Below are 22,975 nucleotides of genomic sequence, written 5' to 3' on the forward strand. Positions count from 1 at the left end.
TATTAATACTGCAGACAGTCCTGCATGTTTGCTCCACATAACCAACAGTCTTAATGATCATATGATGGGAGGCTAAAGTCCCTGTGAGGACCATGAGATCGTTTCTCCAGCTGAATTCTTGGGATTTTTCCTGAAGGATTTAAATACTCGTGAGCGCTCTGGACAAGAATCAGGCCAGTGGAGAATCAGCCGAGTCAGCGTGCACATACAAGGGATTTCAAGGGCTGCTTGAAACATGGCACAACACAGAAGATATGAAAAGGAGTGCAGAAGTACATTTCAAGAAATACAGAACAGATTGAAGAATGAAGTGTCTGTGCACGACTCTTTGTTGGGACGTGCCTGCATGTGCAATGAGTGACATTAATAATAACGTGATTGTATTTATGTGTTCCAGATCCAGAGTCCTGCTGTTGTTTATTGGGAACAGAGTTTATGTTCAAAGCTGCACTTGTGCTTTTCATGCAAAATGTCTGCTGTGAAACCTGCAAAGAAGTAAGAAGGATAACGTAGAATTGATTCTCACAGACATATTTGAAACAGTAAATGGAGTTTTAATGTTTGTATTCACACAATAGAGGCTCTGGGGACAGTGAGCGGTGGAGACGGACACACAAGCACCACGAGCAGAGTCGAGCCACAGCGCTCAGGTTTCTGTCTCTCCCTCTAACCGTCACTCAGCAGCTGCTTCTGAAGATTAAAAGCTGCTGCTGTGTCTCGACTGTCTGAGTTCGAGTGCATGTGAGCATTCGTATTGTTCAGTCAGCTTTCCAATTTCATTATCTCGACATTACAAATGTTGCTTTGCAGAGATAATAGGATAAGGCCGGTTAGGTTTGATTTATGAAACATTGTTCTTTGTGATGTTGAAATTACTTTTGTTATCATTACTTATTACTTATGTTATCTCTTTGGTGAGTAAACAAATCAAATCAACTTGTTGTCACGGGAAAGCAAAGGTTTGAACGATCTGTAGGGGATTCAAACGTCTCATATCTCAAGTCACCTCCATCTTTTTCTTTTACACTTGAAAGCCTTGAAGTAACCTCCAGTAACCTCAAAGTGTGACTCCATAAACACACTCACGGTTCATTCACATTCTCCTAACCCTTGTTGAAGCCTCCCTGGTAGCTGACTGGGCCGAATGCTTTCAAACACACAAGTGTGCTTAAAGCAGATTAAGAATTTAAGAAGATTAGATTAATGAACTCATGATTGTAATCTAGGGTTAATTCATTTTGCTGCACTTTAACCCAACCCCCCATTCAGCTCATGGCTCTGAGCCAGACTGCTCTGAGGATCTTTCTGTATGTGTGTGTGTGTGTGTGTGTGTGTTTGCATGTGCTTGGGTGTGTAACTGGCCATTAATTACTCCGAGGCGGGCACGCCACTAATCAGACCCCCCGCAATCATTCCTCAATGCCCCCAGCATTGCAACAAGCCACTCACACAGTGTCTGTTGACAGTGACAGTAACCGTCACTCCATTGTTGCCTGCAGACTCACTGTACATATTTGTTCACTGGAGGCAGGTGGTCTTCTCAGTGAGGTCATCCCGTCTGAAACATGAGGAGAGGGGGTCATCCTCATGCCTCATGCCCTCAGGCCCAGCTCCAAACAAAGCAGAGGTTCTTAGGACTTTCTATTTACGTCGTTGGCTTCTGCTTTCCACATAGTGTGAAGTAAATGTTCATGCTTATCTATTTACACTTACAGTAACTACCTTGGAGTGACAGACTGCATGCAATGTAATTAAGCAATAGATAAAGGGAATATTCTGATTAAAATGACACATGTTGGATGCACATTACTTTTTATTTTCCAATGTAGTCTGCTGTAGAGAATCAGGAGGATGAGATACATGTGTTTGTATATGTTTTGCAAATAAATGAAGATGTCCCACACAATTGATTCATAAAGTACAGGACATTCAAAAACAAACAAGACATAACAAAAACACGTCTCATGTACTTTTACTCACTGTTTATATGTATCACTATATATATATATATATATATATATATATATATAGGTATATAACTTCTCAATATATACATTTAGTATATATATATCACTGCACAGCCATTACAGTTGATTCGTTTTGCAATTATTTTACACCTGTCTATCACAAATATATATTATTATATTTTATATTTCATATATTTTCACTTCTGCACCATGCTATCTCTTGGTTCTTGATGTTCTGTGTATACATATTAGTCGTAGCATTGTTGGAGGGAGCCTGAGAATGAATGGCCAACGACTGCTTCTCTGTAATTGTTGTGCACGTGACAACACATAACAAAAGCATCTCATATCTTGGCATTGCATATATTTTGTGTAAAATAAAGAAATATATTATTATAAATAGTTTTTTGTTAGTGGCATACAAAAGAGTTTACTTTGAGAATACTTTGTGATTCAGTGGAGTATATCTCCCCCGTGCGGATAACATGCGTGCGTGCACGTGAGGTGCAAGGGGGGGGGGGATTTATTGCATTTTAACTGTCAACCAATCGGGTCCGCTGAAAGAAACTACAATTCCCATGTCGGGATACTCAATGCGGAAGTGACGTAAGAACACATCCGCCGCTGTCAAGGGCATCGAAAACTAACGTTGGACAAACCTAGCGGTAGCAGTTCGCACGTGTGTTCAAAGAAGACCGATAAAGTTACAGTTTTCGGTAACGTGTACGGTAGACATGGACGGGTTCGGTTCAGACTTCCCGGCGGGGGGGTCCGGTGGTAAAGTGGACACCGGGACGATCATGGAGCAAGTCAAAGTGCAGATCGCGGTGGCTAACGCTCAGGAGCTGCTGCAGGTAAACCAATGGAAGCAGCCGCTAAGCTAGCAAGGCTAACAACTTCACTCAGTCAATGGAAGAGGAACGTTTGATAAAGCGCATTTTACTGGGGAGGGTTTGGACACCATTATTAATCCTGTCACATGAATATATTGTCATTGATATGTCAGAGTGAAATATGACTTTTAAAAACAGCAGTAGTCATTGACACACTGTGTTTAACACAATGTAACCTGAACGTCCCCAAACACCTTTGACTCTTTAACCTCGGGCTGTCCTCGACTAAAGGAAGTCCTAGTCGACTAATACGATTCATGTCGACTCATCGATTACTTGATTTAATGGACAGATCTGTATAAATGATAATCACCAGTGTTGTGTTGAGCAGCGATGTGCTCAAGCGTTTCTTTGCAATAAGTCATTCAGCATGAAAACAAGATGATTAATCGACTTAGTCGACTAAGAGGGGGGCAGTCCTACTTTAACCTTTAAACCAGCATCAGAGTCATTTCACCTGCAAAACCTCAACTACTTGATGTGAACGGTCAGCTGTTGGTCATACATTATAATAAATGAATAATGTCTTTATTGTTTTAGAGAATGACGGACAAATGCTTCAAGAAGTGCATAGGCAAACCTGGAAGCACGCTGGACAACTCTGAGCAGGTACGTGCTGCTGGGCCAGAACCAGCGTCTTTGGGCTTTTTAAAGATATTTTAATCAAGATATTTTTAATAAAATACAATGACTATGGCTATTGGTGCTTTTACAAAATATTAACACAATGAGACTTCTGATAAATAAATCAGTAATGTGGATAAAATGATTTAAAGGCAGTCGGATACATTCAGAAAATTAATCACTCTAAAAAGACACGTGCCATATTATGATATTCAAAATCTATTATAGACAAAATGAATAATATAATTGTCAGAACGATTTACAATAAATAATAATTAGTTGCAGCCTTTTAAAAAGATCACGAAGTGTGTTAATGTCGCTGCTTTTGTTCCTCTCAGAAATGCATTGCCATGTGTATGGACCGGTACATGGACGCCTGGAACACCGTGTCCCGAACGTACAACTCCAGATTACAGAAAGAAAGAGCTCGCATGTGAACGTCCCTCTCTTCACACGTCCCTTTCCCGCCGCTGCTTACAGTGAGGAGGAGCACAGTGTTTCCACAGGAGCTGTGCACACTCACAGGTGTGCCGTGGCATCAGCAGACCATCATCATCCTCTCAGACGGGCGAGCATGCGCCTGTGGACTCTAGCCATAACAATGTCTCTGTGGACATTTCCATCTTGCGCAGAGGAACAGTCCAGTAACAAAGTTTGATGTATATGTACTGTTGCAATCAGGGCTGCAGCTCAGTTATTTTCTACATCGGTTAATCGTTTGGTCTGTAAAATGTCCATCTCAGTTTCTCAAAGTCCAAGTTGGTCATTAAATGTCTTGTTTTGTCCAAAACTCAAAGATATTCACTTTAATGGTATGAAAGAAAAGCAGGAAATCTACATTTGAGAGGCTGAAAACATGAAAACATGAACCATTACTTGAATAATCGATTATAAAAATAGTTGCTAGTTCCTGTCGATCCTCTAGTTGTCTTTAAATAATAACTGCATGAGCTTCCTACAGTGTGACACTAACACCTTCCTGCCACCAAATATATATATATATATATATATATATATATATATATATATATATATATATATATATATATATATATATATATATATATATATATATATATATATATAAAAAATATATATATAATAAACCCCCCCCCCCCCCCCCCCCAAGGGACAGCACAGGCTTTTCTTCAAAACACCTTCTTACACTCAAAGGGAAGACTTTGACAAGCCTCCACACAGTGCGATATCAAAGTACGCCTGGAGAACAAAACTCTGTTGTCTGACCTGTTTTCCAGTCGTCACTCTATCTGCCCCCCTCCACAGTAGGGGGCTTGTTTGAGGGTCTGCCTCGCTGAACGTGCAGCTTGTCAGATGTCTGGGAACCTCAATCCTTCTACCCTGCTGGTCGTGTCGGGAGGTCAAAGCCTCTACAGCTCGGGAACATTATTTGCAGTGTAATTGTGAACAACTGGAAAGATTTTCATGAAAAAAGTCAATAAATGTGGTCAGCCAGAGTCCTCTCGTGTCGTTCATTAAAGGAGGAAAGTATCAATGAAACATCACCTGTAGTTTATCAGATATTTACAGAAAACCCACTAACAAGTATTACATGGCATCTGTCTTTCTAAGAATAGATACAAACAAAGACGAGGAAATGTTCCGTTAAATGAACCACATATATTCTGAACCCCCCCACAACCAAACAAAACAACCACATGAAGTTTACCAGTCAGGAAATAAATAACTGAAATAAATACTTTCAATCATGCTGGCAGAACGTCCGTAAGCCCCAGTTCTGTGCTCCTGATTTCTTCATTACGGTATGAAAGAGATTACAAACGGCACCAGAGGGTCAAAGGTCAACACTGAGGAAACTGTCGAGGCTTTGAGCATGACTTTAGTCCTGGTACAGTCGTGTTCAGGAGAAGCAGGAACATCCACTTTGTCTTCAGAAAGGCAGGTATGTAGATATCCATTTCCTGACGGACGTCACACGAGTGTACACCCCCGGAAAACCAATCCGCCCACATCCATGTCCCCAGCTGGTCACTCCAGCAACAAACCACCGGCCAGAGAGGTCACGGCAGGTCAGAGGCCCTCCAGAGTCTCCCTGGAGGATGGAGGGGACACAGAAGAGAACAGAACCTCAATGCACTGAAGTCTCCAGCATGTGAAGAAGAGTAAAAACAATTGATTAAAGACGAGCGAGGAAGCAGAAGAGTGCGGTACAAAGAGAATGTCACTCGCAGAGGCCAGGTGCTTTGACCGAGACAGGAATGCATGTGGGTTTCCTTACATGAGAAGATTACAGAGAGGAAGCGGGGGGGAAGGGGGGCTCTGCATTTTTAGGAAAGAAAGTCTCTAATCCCTTCAGATAAGCATCTGAACGAGCAGCACGTTATAATATCCAGCAAGTATTCAAATGCTTTTACTGGAGCCACGGCCGCACTGCACCACCCAGACGTCCTGCATCTTACCAAACAGGTGTCCCTGCCTCCCTCCATGTAACCAGCACACTTCATGTTAGGAGTCAACACGTTTCCATACGACTGCTGGCAGTCTGCCTGGTCGATGATCTTCACGGCAGCTTTCTGCAGCATGTTGGTCAACGAGCCTGTGAAGTCATAAAGAGGGTTATATGAGAGGGAGAAGACTTCTCACAAAGACTACAACACAAGCGGTCAGAAGAGCCTTAAACCTGCAGTCTCTCTAACCTCCAGCAGGGGGCGACTCCACTGATTCAGATTGTATAGAAGTCTATGAGAAAATCTCCCGACTTCTCTCTTGATTTATTACCTCAGTAAACATTTTCTTAAAGAGCTTTTGGTCTCAATCTGTAGTTTGAAATCTTCTTCAACACATGATGTTCATTTAGTAACTTATGGTCCAGTTTAGAGTGAAATAGCCGATGAAGCAGCGTCTGCTTTAGGGCGGGGCTACACACGGTGGTGACCGTGTCTTGCAACTTTAACCCTTTCAGTGTTTTCAGTTCATGAAATTGTAATATTTTGGTCAACTAGCTCAATGGCTACAAGTAAACTCCCACACACTGTCTAACTTGGTAAAAAATGATTGATTAGCGACGTTTCGCTGCTCGACCTTCATCAGGGCGAAACGTTCTTTCTGGAGAGCTGGAGCTTCTTGCTGTGAGCAGCACAAACCAGATTCCATTCATCTTCCTTGTTCTGGTGCAGCAGCAGAGGCAGTGGTAGATCAGTCTCAAGCAGAAACTATCTGCACAGCTTCTTACAGAAGTACTTACCAGGGTAAGTGAGAAACACTGTGAGCACAAAGTTTCATATCATCCTTATGATCATTTAGAGAGAGGTCTTTAGGATCATATTTTGTTTGTTGCAACATGTAACATTATTATGCAATTGTTCAAAGCTTGATGTCAGTGGGATGTTAAACCTCTCACCTCCCTCCCTCGTGGATCCCCAGCCTGTGATGTAGCACTCTGCATTCTTTGGGAAGCGGTGCACCGGAGAGGGGAGACACACGGACTGGATGGTGTAGGACATGGGGGCTGGGACTACTAGCTCAAGCAGAGCCACGTCATGGTCCATGTTGGTGCCATTGAAGGCCGGGTGGAGGAGAACCCTCTGGATGGGGATGACCAGGCCTCCTACCCCAGAGCGCAGCACAGAGCCCAGGCTCACAGCCCAGTTAGTGGGGCTGGGGTCACTGGGGGTTATAAACACAGACAGGCTCAGAACCATCCTGTGACGTGAGAGTTATTGAGCTGAAGTTTAGGCTCAGCAGTACCTTTTAAAGCAGTGAGCCGCTGTGAGTAACCATTTGCTGTGAATGAGTGTGGCGGCACACCGGTGCAGTCTCTGGAACTGGAGACTGCCAGTCCAAGGCCACTCCCCCCTGCGAGCTGTTACTCCACCCACAATCCTATGGGAGCCCAATGCCGGGCGTTGGCCGCAGTCTGAAACAAAACCCTGCATCAGAAGCATTTCTTTATAAGTCCAGCATGTATGCTAACTCCTTTATATAAACGTACCACAGTTTCTTTCGTCGACCTGGTTTGGGCAGTCTGGGACGCCGTCACACTCTGGGTTGATCTTACCGATGCAGGAGGTCGAGCTACACTGGAAGCTTCCACTGCAGTTCAAGACTGGAAGACACGACGAACGGATCATGTGAGCGTTAGACTACAAAAGTACGGAGTGCTGCAGGGATGGTGTATGTTCTGTGGGTTCTACCATTGGATTTTGGATTATTGCAGAAAATGAAATCTGTGGCAAACAACTGTTTATGATACTTAAACGTTTTGTTCAGCAAGATTGTTGTCTTGGTAACTGCGTGAACAATACCTTAAGATGCCTTCAGTATGACATTACCAGGTAGTGTTGGTGCAGGTGACACATCCATGGCTGTGGTCCTGGGTTCTGGCAGATCATTAAAGCTTCCTTCCGTCACAGTAACTGGCACAGTGGGAACATACTGAGGGAAATCATGGACCAAGCTGGGATCTGTGTGGCTTATAATCCAGTTGCGGAGCCTTGTGACGCGGGAATAAACCCCAGGTCTGTTTTTCAGGGCACAGCCCAAACCCCAACTCACCACCCCAGCCAGGAAGAACCTGCCTGGGGCCCCCTCACACACCAGAGGCCCTCCAGAGTCCCCCTGCAGGGGAAACACAAAGACCTGAATCCTCCCTGTTTGAACTCAAGTTCAATTAAACGTCATGAATCAGTGGTTGGTTCGGATCGGAGCGCTGTGTTGGATTTTATGGTTGAATCAATTGTAGCTTGTTTAAAGAATTCAATGAAGGACAAGCTGCAAACATGTGGCACCAAGTCTCCATGTAAGTGCATGTGACATAAGCAGGACATCAAATCTCTACCAGCTTCAGGGTCGCTGAGCAAGGAAAACATACATTTCTGTATTTAGATAAACTAGTGCAGTGACCGTTCGGGGTGTGGCCGTTTGGAGCATGTGGCCGTTTGGAGCATGTGGCCGTTTGGAGCGTGTGGCCGTTTGGAGCATGTGGCCGTTTGGAGCATGTGGCCGTTTGGAGCATGTGGCCGTTTGGAGCGTGTGGCCGGTTGGAGCGTGTGGCCGTTCGGGGTGTGGCCGTTTGGAGCGTGTGGCCGGTTGGAGCATGTGGCCGTTTGGAGCATGTGGCCGTTCGGGGTGTGGCCGTTTGGAGCGTGTGGCCGGTTGGAGCATGTGGCCGTTTGGAGCGTGTGGCCGTTTGGAGCGTGTGGCCGTTTGGAGCATGTGGCCGTTTGGAGCGTGTGGCCGTTTGGAGCGTGTGGCCATTTGGAGCGTGTGGCCGGTTGGAGCGTGTGGCCGTTTGGAGCGTGTGGCCGGTTGGAGCGTGTGGCCGGTTGGAGCGTGTGGCCGTTTGGAGCGTGTGGCCGTTTGGAGCATGTGGCCGTTTGGAGCGTGTGGCCGGTTGGAGCGTGTGGCCGTTTGAAGCGTGTGGCCGTTTGGAGCATGTGGCCGTTTGGAGCGTGTGGCCGTTTGGAGCATGTGGCCGTTTGGAGCGTGTGGCCGGTTGGAGCATGTGGCCGTTTGGAGCATGTGGCCGTTTGGAGCGTGTGGCCGGTTGGAGCATGTGGCCGTTTGGAGCATGTGGCCGTTTGGAGCGTGTGGCCGGTTGGAGCGTGTGGCCGGTTGGAGCGCTCCAATAGCCTTAACTTTGAGGGCCAGCTAAAGCAAAACTGTAAGGAATATCAAAAATCTTAAAAAGTACCTTTTTCCGGCTCAGTCCAGAGATGTTCTGGACCAAATTTAGTGACGATTGCTTAAAACATTTAAGAGGAGTAACGACTAAAATGATTTGGACACAATTCAAAATGGCGGAAATAAATCTACACGCAAATGCACGCGACTTATATCGATACATCTGTCCGGACCCTCAGAATCCAGTAAAAAAATGTAAAGTTATCGTGCCTCCATAAGTAGTTCTGATGAAAACGTCTCAAGATATACAAAGGAGACACACACACACACACACACACACACACACACACACACACACACACACACACACACACACACACACACACACTCATGTCGTTGCCAAGATTGTGCTGCTTTCCTTTCAGCACCACTTCTCCCCGCTTCATCCCCCCACCACTTATCACAGCCATGCGCACACACACACACACACACACACACACACACACACACACACACACACACACACACACACACACACACACACACACACACACACACTCACACACACACACACACACACCTACTTTAAGATCATCAGTGTGTGTGTTGTGAGGTACCTTACACGAGTCCACCTGGCCCTGCAGGAACCCGGCACACATCATGTTGTGAGAAACGGTTCCTCTGTACACGGAGGATTTGTTGCAGACCTTGGAGTCGATGATCTTCACCACCGCCTTCTGCAGCGTGGGAGGCTCCTTAGCTGAAGGACAGAAGATCTTCCTGATCACACATGCACTCAGGGTCGCTGTTCTCATCGCAGCATTAGAGCGTCAAAGGTTAGATTCTAGAAAAATAATCGGCAACTATTTTGCTCATTGATTAATCGCTGGAGTAATTCTTCGTGCAAAAATGTTTTTTTAAAGTGACTATCTTTGTTTTGAACGGACAAAACAAGACGTGAAAGTCTGGGGTGGACATTTTTCAATATTTTCTGACATTTTAAAGAGCAAACAATTAATCGTGAAAATAATTGTTAGTTGCACCCTAATCCGTATTATAATGCATTTGTTTCTCTTTATCATCTTATAGGACGTTATGGCCTGAGAGATGAAACTCCCCAAACACAAACACTCCTGACATCAGCGTATTGGGTAAGAGGAGTTCCTCTTCTCTCTCAAGCCCTCGTGTGTCCATGTGTTGAACTCCTGCAGGCACCACGTCCGACTCTGTTTCCTTCTTGGACAGATCAACATTGTAAAAGTTACATTTATCTGGTTAAATATAAATGAAGCAGACTCACAACCGTGCATGCTTAGTGCGCCCCACCCTGACACCAGGCAGCTCTGTCCGGGGGCAAACACATGAGACAGGGAGGGCAGGCAGACGGGCTGGATGTAAGAGCTGAAGGTGAGCGGGGTCTCCAGCTGCAGCACCGCCACATCGTTGTCCACAGTCACAGAGTCGTAGTGCGGATACACGATCAGCGACTTGATGTTCATCGCTGACACAGACTTCCCGCTCACTTGTGTTGTCCCGACAAGTGCCGTCCACTCTGTGGGGTCGCTGTTCCTACAAACAGAAAAGAAAGTGATGAGACGTTTTTAAAAAGGTGCAATGTGTAAGATAAGGACAAGATTTAAACACTGAAACTAACATTATCCACAGTGTTGACGTGATGTCAAAGACGTCTGTGTGTTGTGTTGCACAGATAGCTACTTAAACTAGCATGCTAACAGCTAGCCCCGGCCCGGTGTGTCTTGTAATACCACTTGTACCTCGAGAGGCGATAGTGAGTCAGTGTAGCGTCAGACTGCTCTCTACACATTACTGCACCTTAAAAATACACAAGTCATATAAATGCAAGGAGCTCATTAATAAAAGCCCAATGTGTTTGTGGCTTCATGTTTGAATGTGTTAATGTCACTGCTTCAGAGATTATTAAACAACTCCTCAGTGACTTGGAAATGACGCCTACCCCTCAAAGCAATGTGCCGCACTGACCAGCCAGCGCTCGTTGACGATGGAGGCTCCACACATGTGGCGTCCATAGAGCCGCAGACTGACCTGCCATGGCAGCTCCCCTTCCTGAGCATCCTCACCACCCACCACCCGATTCCACATCGCGGGACGTGTACCGCAGGCTGAGGGGCGAATGATTAGATTGAAGGTTTTACTCCTACAGTAACCTCACGTTTACAATATGTCAGTGACAGTATATTATAAACAGTAGTTTAAAGTCATTCACCACATCGAGCTTCATCAGATTCATCTGCACAGTCGGGGATGAAGTCACACTCTGAATTCAGTTTGAAGATGCACTCTCCATCGTCACAAGTGAAGGTGTTGTCAGGACACCTGGCTGCAGAGTCCAGGCGACAGAAACATGTTACAAGTGAAGGTGTTGTCAGGACACCTGGCTGCAGAGTCCAGGTGACAGAAACATGTTACAGGTGAAGGTGTTGTCAGGACACCTGGCTGCAGAGTCCAGGTGACAGAAACATGTTACAAGTGAAGGTGTTGTCAGGACACCTGGCTGCAGAGTCCAGGTGACAGAAACATGTTACAGGTGAAGGTGTTGTCAGGACACCTGGCTGCAGAGTCCAGGTGACAGAAACATGTTACAAGTGAAGGTGTTGTCAGGACACCTGGCTGTAGAGTCCAGGTGACAGAAACATGTTACAAGTGAAGGTGTTGTCAGGACACCTGGCTGCAGAGTCCAGGTGACAGAAACATGTTACAGGTGAAGGTGTTGTCAGGACACCTGGCTGCAGAGTCCAGGTGACAGAAACATGTTACAAGTGAAGGTGTTGTCAGGACACCTGGCTGCAGAGTCCAGGCGACAGAAACATGTTACAGGTGAAGGTGTTGTCAGGACACCTGGCTGCAGAGTCCAGGTGACAGAAACATGTTACAGGTGAAGGTGTTGTCAGGACACCTGGCTGCAGAGTCCAGGTGACAGAAACATGTTACAAGTGAAGGTGTTGTCAGGACACCTGGCTGCAGAGTCCAGGCGACAGAAACATGTTACAAGTGCCATAACGCATTTATCACTTAATCAAACTTTACTTGTAAAGCACCTTTCATACAGGTGAGTGCAGATCAAAGTACTTTACGAGCTGCGTATGAGACAAAACAAGTGTGTGCTGTAAGAAGACTACTTTAACTGTTTGAAATGTAAGAAATTAAATTAAATTAAGCGTCAAATAAAAACTACATTAATACAATAACAGTAATATAAAATTGTACAACTTAAATACAATAAAATAAGAGTAAACTAGAATCAATTATTACAACTTAAATACAATAAAATAAGAGTAAACTAGAATCAATTATTACAACTTAAATACAATAAAATAAGAGTAAACTAGAATCAATTATTACAACTTAAATACAATAAAATAAGAGTAAACTAGAATCAATTATTACAACTTAAATGCACAAATAAAATAATAAAATATGTTCGTCCGTCATTTGTCTTTTTGACGATATGTGAATATATGTCTATGATGTCATTTATTTTCTTAATAAAGATTTGTTTTTTAACAGGAAAAACAACCGTTGCTACGTTACGATGTTTCAAATCTAAGACGATATCGAGTCTCGTGTCACGATATTGATATAATATCGATATATTGCCCTTCATGCAAGTGTTTTAGCCAAATCAGCTCTTTAAACTATATTTTCAAAATAAAAGTCACAGAAAAGCACATTAATACACTATACATACACTATGCACTATATTATACACTTTAACATGAGTACATATCCACTCACCTGACATATCATCTCCAATAGTATAAAATGACTTCCCACTGGCTCCTAGGAATGAGGAGGAAGACAAACATTAGATCCTGTGAGACATCCCCCTGTAGCCCCACAGACAGTCAGCTGATGACAGAGGAGTTCTACTACCCAGTAAGATGATAGCGCTGATCTCTCCAAAATCTGGCACCTCCAGGGGTCTCCCGTGCATCACTGAGCCGAGTCCGGCTCTCAGCACGTCCTGCACAAAGTTGTCTGAATACTGCTGGACCTTGGACACCCTGAAGAGCAGCCTGAATGTTGCCATCACGTCACCATTAATGTCACTGGGAAGAAACAGATAACTTTGTGTTTTCCTCCGAACCACCAACATACATCGTTAGCAACATGGCTACCACTAGCAGCCTGTCTACTGTCAGTGATGTAGTGTATGTGTCTCGGGCTTTTATTGTGAAAGGGGAATGCGACAGGCAGACAGAATTGTATCGTGAAAGCGAGGCTTGCAGGGAATCAAGCTAAACAGCCATTACATTGTGCAATCAACACTTCATTCTGATGGGTTCAACCAAACATGTGATCTGTTGTTATTGTTGCTGTCAGCTCAGCTTCCACTCACCCATAGGCAACAATACTCCCATCAACGTAGTGATGCGATATCTTGGAGGCAGTGAAGACATTATCAATCTGTAAGAAAGTGAAAATGTGCAACTCAACACTTGTTTAAAGGAGTGGTGAGTTCTCAACATGGTGTCAGTCTGCACTAACCTTGGACTTTAACACTGAGGTCAGGACGATGGAGAAACCAGAGTTCTCCTCCTGCAGAGCTGGATCGTACTTCAGACCTTTCAGCTCCACCGTCTCCAGAAAGTAACGCTGCTCCTGCACCAGGTAGGCTGCAGACACACAGCAGAAAGGCTTCATCCTTACAGGTTGCTTCACAGAATAATTAAGGTTACAAATGTTTCATAACAGAGGAGTATAAATCAGTGATTTGTGTGCATTACTATGTCCGTCTGCTACGCTTCATTTTCTGAAAAGTGCAAATGCAAGTTGAATAAATGACTCTGTTTAAAATGACTGCGCGGTTGCATTAAGAGAACACATGTCAGTAAGCATTGTGCTTAGTTGGTGTTATGATTATGAGTCCCTCACTAATATGTTAAAGTGTGTAAATGTGATCCTCACCGATAACCAGGCCTACAAAGACCCCGATAATGAGGAAGAAGAAGAGGAAGGCTATGACGGTGCTCCTGTAGCAGGCAGGGCTGGAGGGAGCAGAGCACGGCTTCCTTCCTGCATCCTTCTTCACCTCCATGTTGGATTCACAGCACCAACCTCACAACTCTCACTCCACTGTGTCCTGCAGCATGATGCCCCGCAGACAGAACGATCCGGTCCTGGAGAAAACATACATGACAACATGTGAGGCTGCGACGTGAAGGGAGACATTATAACGGGTGGGTATCACATTAATATCCTGATGTATCTTTATGGTTTTGACTGTACATCCAAATATCAAGTACGTATTGTGTTCCATTGCTTTGCATCATAACACACAACTTTAAAAACAAAGTTTGTTTGTATCCTCGCATCGTCAGCACATACTGAGATGTTCAGGTGTAAAGATTCAGGTATAAAGGCCCAGTAATAAAATACCTAAACAATGGAAATGTATGTTACTGGAGGGAGTTATAAAGAAACACCGAGATGAGGATTATGAAGTCGTTAAAAGTGCAGGAACATCAAGCAGCGCTTCTCGAGAGCGCTGGCTGAGATTGTGCGTAAAAGAGAGCAGAGAGGCCATGTTGCTGATCACAGATCAGATGTGGTAAAAGGTCACACACTAAAACAAACACAAGTTGACTTCTCCTTAAATTCTGCAGATAAAAGATATCAATGAATAAATGGACTGGGAGAGAATATGCACTGCGCCAGCGGATTACGCACGGCGGTGCCTTCAGGTGCACCACAGCGCGGAGCAGTAAACAATAAAGGCTTTATGTTGGGAAGTAAACTCACTCACCTCTTCTTCTCTCTTTCCGAACACTGACATTCACGATATCCCGCAGTTCTCCGCACATGACATGGCGCACACAAGAACAGATGTCACGGATGGAGGGAGAGGACAGAGAGGTCCTCTATTTGTTCCACCTGCCCAGGGGCGTGCCGCAGGTGGATCACCGTGTTCAGTTTACTTTAGGAAGTCTTCAGAAATCCCCGGCCGACCCTCCTCCCGCTCTTGATCCCTTTGGTTACACCCCGATGTGCACGGGCATTTTCTGCTCTCCCCTCAGAGCTCCCATAATCTCCAGGTAAATAGTAAACATCGGTTACTCCTTTACGCAACGCACATTAAAGTAAAGTAAACGTGCACGCAGAATCTCCTCGGTGCAGATCCGTCGAGGTGCTGCCAGCCTCAGCCTGGGCTCCACTGCCTGACTGAGCAGAGGAGGAGCTGCAGGCGCACCACACCTGGCGCACCTGAGCTCCTTTATACCAGGATTACTGTTAGAATGACTGCTGCTTGTACTGCGAGTTTATTCACCTGCTGCACTTTGTGAGAGAGTTACTCAACGACTGCACTGTATTTCTACTTTATGCTACTTTCTACTTCTACTCCAACAATACAGTACAATTTAAAGGCTAATATTGTACTTTTTACTGCACTACATTTATTTGATAACTTTAGTTACTTAGCAGATTTGGATTAATAATATAAAATATAAGCAACAAATAACTTGTATTATTATAAGTTAATATAAAAATGTATTGATCCCTTGATGATATTCACAAACTACCCCATGCATATATATATACATTATATATATATATATATAGATAGATATATAGAGAGAGAGAGAGACACACAGAGAGAGAGAGAGAGAGAAGAGACAGGAGAGAGAGAGAGAGACACACAAGAGAGAGAGAGAGAGAGAGAGAGAGAGACAGAGAGAGAGAGAGAGAGAGATAAGAGAGAGATAGAGAGAGAAGAGAGAGAACAGAGAAGAGAAGGAGGATGAGAGAGAGAGAAGAGAGAAGAGACAGAAGGGAGATATATAAGGAGAGATAGAGATAGAGATAGAAAGGATAAGGGATAGAGATAATATATATAAGAGAGAGATATAGAGATATATATAAAGAGAGATAATAAGGGATATATATAGATAGAGATATATATATAATATACATAATTTATATATATACATTATATATATAATATATATAATGTATATATATAAATTATGTATATATACATTATATATATAAAAATATTATATATATATATACACATATATATAATTTATATGTATTATATATATATATTATATACAATATACAATGTATATATATACACATTATATAATACATATAAATTATATATATAAATATATATTATGTATTACAGGTATATTATATATATATATATATATATATATATATATATATATATATATATAAAAGCTTTTAGCCTTTACCAGCTGCAACATTAAAGTGATGAACATATTAATGCATCAATAATTATAAATAACATGTATTATTCTGTTGTGCAGACTGAGTACTTTAAGTATATTTAGTTTCTCATTGATTTATTAATGTGGCTCAGCACCATGTGATCATGTGATCATGTGATCACATGATCACATGATCACATGGTGCTGAGCACAAACAGATCAGACAATAACAAAAAGATGGTTTACAGCTCAAGTGCAACTAATGTTACTTAAAGGAAGGAAATTCTTTAAGAAAGGCAGCTAGTTTCAAATAACTTTGGATTTATCTGATAGTAATACAAACTTATTTTAACATAGATTCAGTTTAAATAACACTTTGGCAAATACCTTTCTCTGTAACTCATGACGCTTTCATTCAAACACGATACTCGTCTCAAACGATTGTCCCGGCAATAAAAAAAGTACATTTCGAATACAGTACTTTAAGTTGTAACTGTATTTCTACACTGTGGTGTTACTACTTCTAAAGTACAATTTAAAGAACTTTCTTATGATTCTATAAATATAGCCAACAGATAATCCTCCCGTCGCCCCCCTCCTAAAGGAACTAACAAGGTGAGAGAAGAGATCAAATGTCTGTCAGTGTGCACAGGCTTCAGTGGCTTATCTTCACACACACACACACTTTCCTTTCAAAGACCAAATCAAATACTTGTCAGTGTGAAAAGGGGGTGTGGAGCTGCAGCTGATCCAGCGGTTTGTCCACAGACTAGTTACTATAAGCAGTGTTATAAAAGCTTTGTGACATAATCTACTAGATTGTGTGATTATTAAAGGTTGCACGTGTAAATGATCTGCGGCTAACCGTTAACATCTCCTCAATGACGGAGGGAAATGTAACATTCAGTTTCTCTGCAGGACTGCTGCTGCAGCGCGGGAAGAAGCCCTTAATGTTTTGGAGCAGATCTGAATCGACGAGCAGACACACAAATGATTCTTCACTTCCATTAACCTTGTGCACGTACGTCGGCGGAGGTCAGCGCTCAGAGTGATCTTCTAGTTCAGCCTCATTTAATCAGAAAATGTATTTTCTCGCCAAATTAGGCAGCGATGACACCGAGCTGCACAGACCGCAAGTGACAGTAACGATGGAGTGACGCGCAGCACTGATGAGCCGTCAGCAGGACTCAGACAACATGTTTCTCACATCAGATGAAATCTTCTGAGAGTTTGACTAAAATGACAATTATTGCCTGGAATAGATTGATTTAAATATAATCTGATGTTCTAAAGACTGAGATTAAATCTAAAACAGCTTCAAACCCAACAGTGAAACTTTCAGGCTTCTCTGAATCACATCTAAACTCCCTGAATAAGATTCTGCCCCCCCCTCCATCCCCCTCCCTCCAACGTGTACAAAAACAAGGGCGGACAGAACTTTAATACATTTTTCATTTTATTACCAAAAAACAACAAAGAATAGTAAAAAGTTTCTTATTGTGGATAAAAAAAAAAAGATTCCGTTAACACTTCCCAAACAGAGCGGGCTCTTTACAACTTAGATCTCTGCACAGACACAAACGTGAAGTGCTTCCAAGTGTCCTTTCGCTCATCAACTTATGATTTTTAACAGAAATGTGCTTTGTCAGAAGCTTATTACAGTCATTAAAAACTAAAAGACTCCACAAAATGTTCAAGTGTGTGCATGGCTGTGTGTGTGTGACAGTGTTAGCCGTCCTGTTGCTGTACGAAGGGGTTGGGTATAGCCTCCATGCCGTCCTGAGGACAGATGAGCACGACGGAGGTTCCTCTGCAGACCACCAGCCCCAGCTGTCTGGTGTCTTCTGTCAGCTTCAGCTGGTCATCTGGATCTAGATGGACGAGGACGGATAAAAGCTTTCAGACACACGAGAATTAAAGTTGACGTGTCACCGACGTGACGGTGAATTTAAATGAACCTTTAGAAAAAGATACCCTGCAGAGTTTTTGATGCAAGTTGCAAATGTGTTACGAGGAAGGAAATCTATTCAACAGTCTGTTTCAGAACTCAAGAAACCTGCACCGGGTCCCTTTACACAGATCTTAAACCAGGTCAGACACATCTGTCAACCTTTCCCCCTCGCCTTTATGAAAGAATGGCGAGCACGTCTCAAGGATCTTGTAACAACATGTCGTCTCAAACATATTGTAACTTATAGGACAAGACTAAAGATCCTGTTTTGCTGCCAAACTTAGATTTCTCTGGCAAATGTGACTCAGACGCTCCAGCACTGGGCCAGCGGTCGACGATACAATATTGATGCAGTTCATCCGTTTTATTTAATAAAACTAAGTTTCCGGCACATTTATGATCAGAAAAATACTTTGTGTCCGTTTATCAATATCCCCCCCCCCCACCCCTGGTATTAGGTAACAGTTTGTTGCTGTCCATGTAGAGTCACAGTTTCGTTAGTAAAGTAATTTATTAGCATTAACCTTAATAAACAGCATAATGCAGCATTAATGACACTTTATGTTTTGGGGTTAAGGGAGACACCATGATAGAGTACTGTGTGAATCTTTGTTTACTTCATGCTGCAGTGTCATTTGCTTATTGGAGAAGAACAGGTTTCACACGGTCATGCTGTAATTAAAGATACTTCCCATGCCATGCATCTTTGAACCCCCAGCCCCCTCCTGAGCACGCATTGGTCCAGTTTGACAGTATGTTATATTCCCTGCAGAGTTTATAACTTACCACGCATGTACTCGATTGTTCCGTCCAGCACGAGGTTCAACAGCGGATCAAAACCTTTCAGGACACCGCTGGCTAAGAGGGAAATACACCGAGTAAAGCTTAACTTAGTCCGGATGCATCCAATGAAACATTACCCAAACATGTACCCAACGTCTCCAGCGGCTACACCAGTTAGCATTAGCTTGTTCTCATCAGAAACAATCCACCTACCTTCTCGTCCTCCTTGGAACTTCACACGAATCGGCTTGTCGATGTATTTCGACAAGTCAAAGATGCTCTCCTTCTTCTTCTTCTCTTTATCCTACACAGAACAACGGGACACCTGTTTGTCAGTCACATGTAAGCTAGCCGCACACAAACATTTAGCCTGAGGTTAGCATTGCTCGGCTAGCTAAGTTAGCAAACGTAACAGAAACGGTACTTTACTGTCGAACATTTCATCGACATCTCAGGTGATGTTACGAATAAACAATTACTTCCTACATATATGAATGATAATATGTTTAGGTACAAAGGTAAAAAGATGTTTGAATGAACGCCAACAACATACGAACTCACCGCCATGTTAGCTGAGTGACACGGAAGTTAAACTGTGACCTTACAAGTGTTCCACCAATCAAATCGCTGAGTTCCTGAGGTGACGTCATTAGTTTGTTGATTGTTATTAATTTGCTAATAAGGGGAACATTTTCTAAATTTAATAATCAAACAATGTGTGTTAATTATAATTTGAGTTATAATTAGCATGTGTTTTTCAAACTGACCTCCTTTTCCTTGTTGCATTCAGCCTGCAGTCGGTCAGTCAGGGGGAACGTCTATTAATACCACCAGTTGGTGTGTTGTAAACTAGAACGAGGACGAGGCTCTGTGCAGAAGACGGTTGGTGTGGCTGTGACATGGCCTGCAGAGCCGACCCTGAGCTGACACGTCAGAGCTTTAAATTCACAGTTCTCTCTGAACAGATAAACCAACTTGAGGAGGACGAATCTGCTTTACACGAGACAGACTCTGCCCCTGATGTAATTCCTGATGCTTGTCTACAGGTAGAAAGAGAGATTTTTTATGTCAACCGTCGACAACTGGCCCGCCAGAGTCCCTACTTCAGGGCTCTGTTTTTTGGCTGTGGCCTCGAGAGCAGCAAATGGAGAGTTGAGATCAAAGGTGTGAGTCTGCAGCATTTCAGGGTTTTAATGGAATACAGCAAAACATCTAATCTAGCTTTGGGCAGAGAAAATGTTCTGGGGATCCTTGAGACAGCAGACTTCTTACAACTGGAGCGAGCCAGGCTGCTGTGCTGCAAGTTCCTGGAGCGGGAGCTGCACCTCAGTAACTGTCTGGGGATGATGGCCTACGCCTGGCGGCTGGGCTGCACTCAGCTCTACAACGCAGCACGACACGTGGTACTCACACACTTCTCTGCTATTGCTGCTGAAGAGGACTTCCTGTCCCTGTCTAAGGAGAGCGTAGCAGACCTTCTTGCCTGTGATGACCTCGCCATCCACAAAGACGATCTGGCCCTGGAGGCCACCCTACGCTGGGTGTCATTCGACCCAAAACGAGAGGAACATTTTCTGGAGCTCATTCAGCTGGTGAGGCCGGAGTCGCTCTCTTTACCGTTCATCACTGAACTTTTGATGAAAATGAAAAGCTGTGACCCCAGAGCCAAGTTCATCTGCATGCTGAACGAACATCTCCCTACATCCTGGTCAATGGGCCGGTCACTGACGAGGCCCAGGGCCAGGGAGACCCTCTTTGTTGTGGGTGGACCTCATGATCAGGAGCAGCAGCCGCTCTATCAGTTTCACCCTCTCAGTGGAAGATGGCAGAGCTGCCCCCCTCTGCAGAGGAAGAACCTCACGCAGTACTCGGTAGCTGCAGTAGGTAAAGGCTGCATGTGAATGATAGTGATGAAGATGAGGTTGTTTTGCATCTGATAAAATACAACAATTTAATAATAACAACAACTGAGACACACAATGACCAGACTTAAAAACAGTATTAAAAACACTACACTTTGTAAAAATAAAGAGTTTTATTGCAGTTAAAAACAGCATTTATCTGCAGATAACAGCATCTGCTTGTTTCTGAGGGACAACTAAAGAAGTGTAAACTTCTATAAATAAAGAATAAATATAAATGTTATGGTCGTGGCCTTACCTGCTGTTGGCTCAGTGATAAATAAATAATGTGCCTTGTGAGCCGATGCTGATTACCACTTCACATTAACAACGTGATCAACACACTGGACCGTGTGGTTATTTCATGTAGACTATTCTACACTGCACACACCTGCAGTGTGATGTTTCCTAACATTACATATTCTTTATTTTCTGATTCTCTCATCATGTAGGAGACAATGTGGTTGTGACAGGCGGATACTTCCGGGACGTGCTGTGGTTCAGTGCGGACTGGGTCAGGATATATGAATGTGGGAACCAGCGCTGGGTGGACGGGCCGGCCCTGCAGAAGTCCAGGCACAGCCACTGCTCCGTAGGGCTGGACTCGGTGCTGTATGTCCTGGGGGGCAGCGTGGATGAAGGGCTGATGGCCGATGTAGAGAGGCTGGTCCTGGGCTCAGAGGAGTGGGAGGAGGTCAGCCCCATGGTGCGGGCTGTGGAGAGGGCGGCCGCTGCGGCTCTGGGCTCGTGCATCTACGTGGCGTGTGGCCTGGATGAAAACGGGGAGGTGTACGGAGGAATCCAGAGGTACACGGTGAAGGAGGATCAGTGGGACGTCGTCTCATATTCTCCATTTCCACGGTGGGTGAAGTGCTGACATTTTCTTTAACAAGTCTGATAAGGTATTGACTTAATGTATGTAACAGTCTTAAGGACTTAATGGCTATTAAAAAGATAGGAATCAAACTTAAAGTCTTAAAAGGAAGGATTTTGTGATATTACAATTTTAAATCTCAAAAAGAATTGGTAAAATCTATTTTTATCTCTCTCTCTCTCTCTCTCTCTCTCTCTCTCTCTCTCTCTCTCTATATATATATATATATATATATATATATATATATATATATATATATATATATATATATATATATATATATATATATATATATATTTAGTAGATCTTCTAACTTTTCCACTGAACAAAAACAAGTAATGTTTTATGTAATATTATTAAAAGTATATTATTTTTTAATTTTGATGGTTATTATAAAATTGCTCTTAGATTTTGATCAGAGTAGCATTAAAGAAATCTTAAATTTAATTTGCTTTAAACTATACGAACCCTGTTTTCGAAAAAGAAATGTCACCATATAATTCTTTATTAGTATTGTTTTTAAAATAGTTTCTCCTTCCAGCCTTGGTTGGCAGGCATGTGAAAATGAAACCTTTTTTAACCCTCTCTCAGATATGACCTGGTAGCCACAGAGCTCAACGGCGCCCTCTACCTGTTTGGAGGCCAATCCTTGCGTTTTGACGTGGAGACAGACGAGTGGACGGTGCAGGAGGAGGAATGTCTGGACAGGAAGTTCTTCTGCGGCTGCACAACAGTCAGCGGGCAGATGTACCTGCTCAACGAGAGGAAGAGCAACAAAGCATTCCCCAACATGGTGCTGATGGACCCCTACATAGACACGTGCATTGAGGTGGACGACGCCATCCCCTGCCCTGTGCCCCTCAGAGGGTGTGTCACCATGAGGATGGTCACGTGACGGGAGTACATTTACTCAAGTACTGTATTTAAGTTCACATTTGAGGTACTTGAGTATTTTCTTTCTACATTTCAGTTACTTTACAAATGAAGACTTCTGCGTATAAAACACAGACTTATACTTGCTTATAAAATACTTACAACACTTTCTTCACTTGTTCTGAAATCATAAACACAGGAGAGAAAACTATTTCCATCAAACGTAGAAAATGAAACACCAGAACTTTGCGTTTCAGGTCTTCCGTACACATTTGTGCGAGAAAACGAGCATAG

General features: G+C 43.4%; 4 protein-coding genes across 5 annotated transcripts; 2 read left to right on the forward strand and 2 right to left on the reverse strand.

Moving 5' to 3' along the window:
• Positions 1–2,547: 2,547 nt before the first annotated feature.
• Positions 2,548–4,492, forward strand: timm13 (translocase of inner mitochondrial membrane 13 homolog (yeast)). Its single transcript, XM_029429870.1, has 3 exons — positions 2,548–2,821; positions 3,401–3,469; positions 3,823–4,492. Exons 1-3 carry the CDS (start codon positions 2,702–2,704, stop codon positions 3,919–3,921), a joined length of 288 nt encoding a protein of 95 aa, XP_029285730.1. The 5' UTR covers positions 2,548–2,701; the 3' UTR covers positions 3,922–4,492.
• Positions 4,493–4,642: 150 nt separating this feature from the next.
• tmprss9 (transmembrane serine protease 9) lies at positions 4,643–14,162 on the reverse strand. Its single transcript, XM_029429818.1, has 15 exons — positions 14,033–14,162; positions 13,613–13,740; positions 13,464–13,531; positions 12,998–13,173; positions 12,860–12,904; positions 11,331–11,444; positions 11,061–11,226; positions 10,386–10,654; positions 9,703–9,845; positions 7,795–8,080; positions 7,455–7,568; positions 7,211–7,379; positions 6,864–7,129; positions 5,923–6,059; positions 4,643–5,555 (listed from the first exon to the last, which is right to left on the reverse strand). Exons 1-15 carry the CDS (start codon positions 14,160–14,162, stop codon positions 5,394–5,396), a joined length of 2,373 nt encoding a protein of 790 aa, XP_029285678.1. The 3' UTR covers positions 4,643–5,393.
• Positions 14,163–17,737: 3,575 nt separating this feature from the next.
• lsm7 (LSM7 homolog, U6 small nuclear RNA and mRNA degradation associated) lies at positions 17,738–19,647 on the reverse strand. 2 transcript variants are annotated; one of them, XM_029429817.1, is made up of 4 exons: positions 19,595–19,647; positions 19,247–19,337; positions 19,037–19,108; positions 17,738–18,170 (listed from the first exon to the last, which is right to left on the reverse strand). In XM_029429817.1, the coding sequence occupies exons 1-4, from the start codon at positions 19,598–19,600 to the stop codon at positions 18,028–18,030; spliced, it is 312 nt and encodes a 103-aa protein (XP_029285677.1). In that variant the 5' UTR covers positions 19,601–19,647; the 3' UTR covers positions 17,738–18,027. The 2 variants fall into 2 exon arrangements, with proteins under 2 accessions (XP_029285677.1, XP_029285676.1); XM_029429816.1 differs by lacking the exon at positions 19,595–19,647 and adding an exon at positions 19,463–19,588.
• A 9-nt stretch (positions 19,648–19,656) lies between these two features.
• Positions 19,657–22,850, forward strand: LOC115007117 (kelch-like protein 23). Its single transcript, XM_029429819.1, has 3 exons — positions 19,657–20,917; positions 21,387–21,795; positions 22,400–22,850. The coding sequence occupies exons 1-3, from the start codon at positions 19,933–19,935 to the stop codon at positions 22,701–22,703; spliced, it is 1,698 nt and encodes a 565-aa protein (XP_029285679.1). The 5' UTR covers positions 19,657–19,932; the 3' UTR covers positions 22,704–22,850.
• Positions 22,851–22,975: the final 125 nt, after the last annotated feature.

This window comes from Cottoperca gobio, chromosome 4, assembly GCF_900634415.1.
Source record: "Cottoperca gobio chromosome 4, fCotGob3.1, whole genome shotgun sequence".
NCBI lineage: Eukaryota > Metazoa > Chordata > Actinopteri > Perciformes > Bovichtidae > Cottoperca > Cottoperca gobio.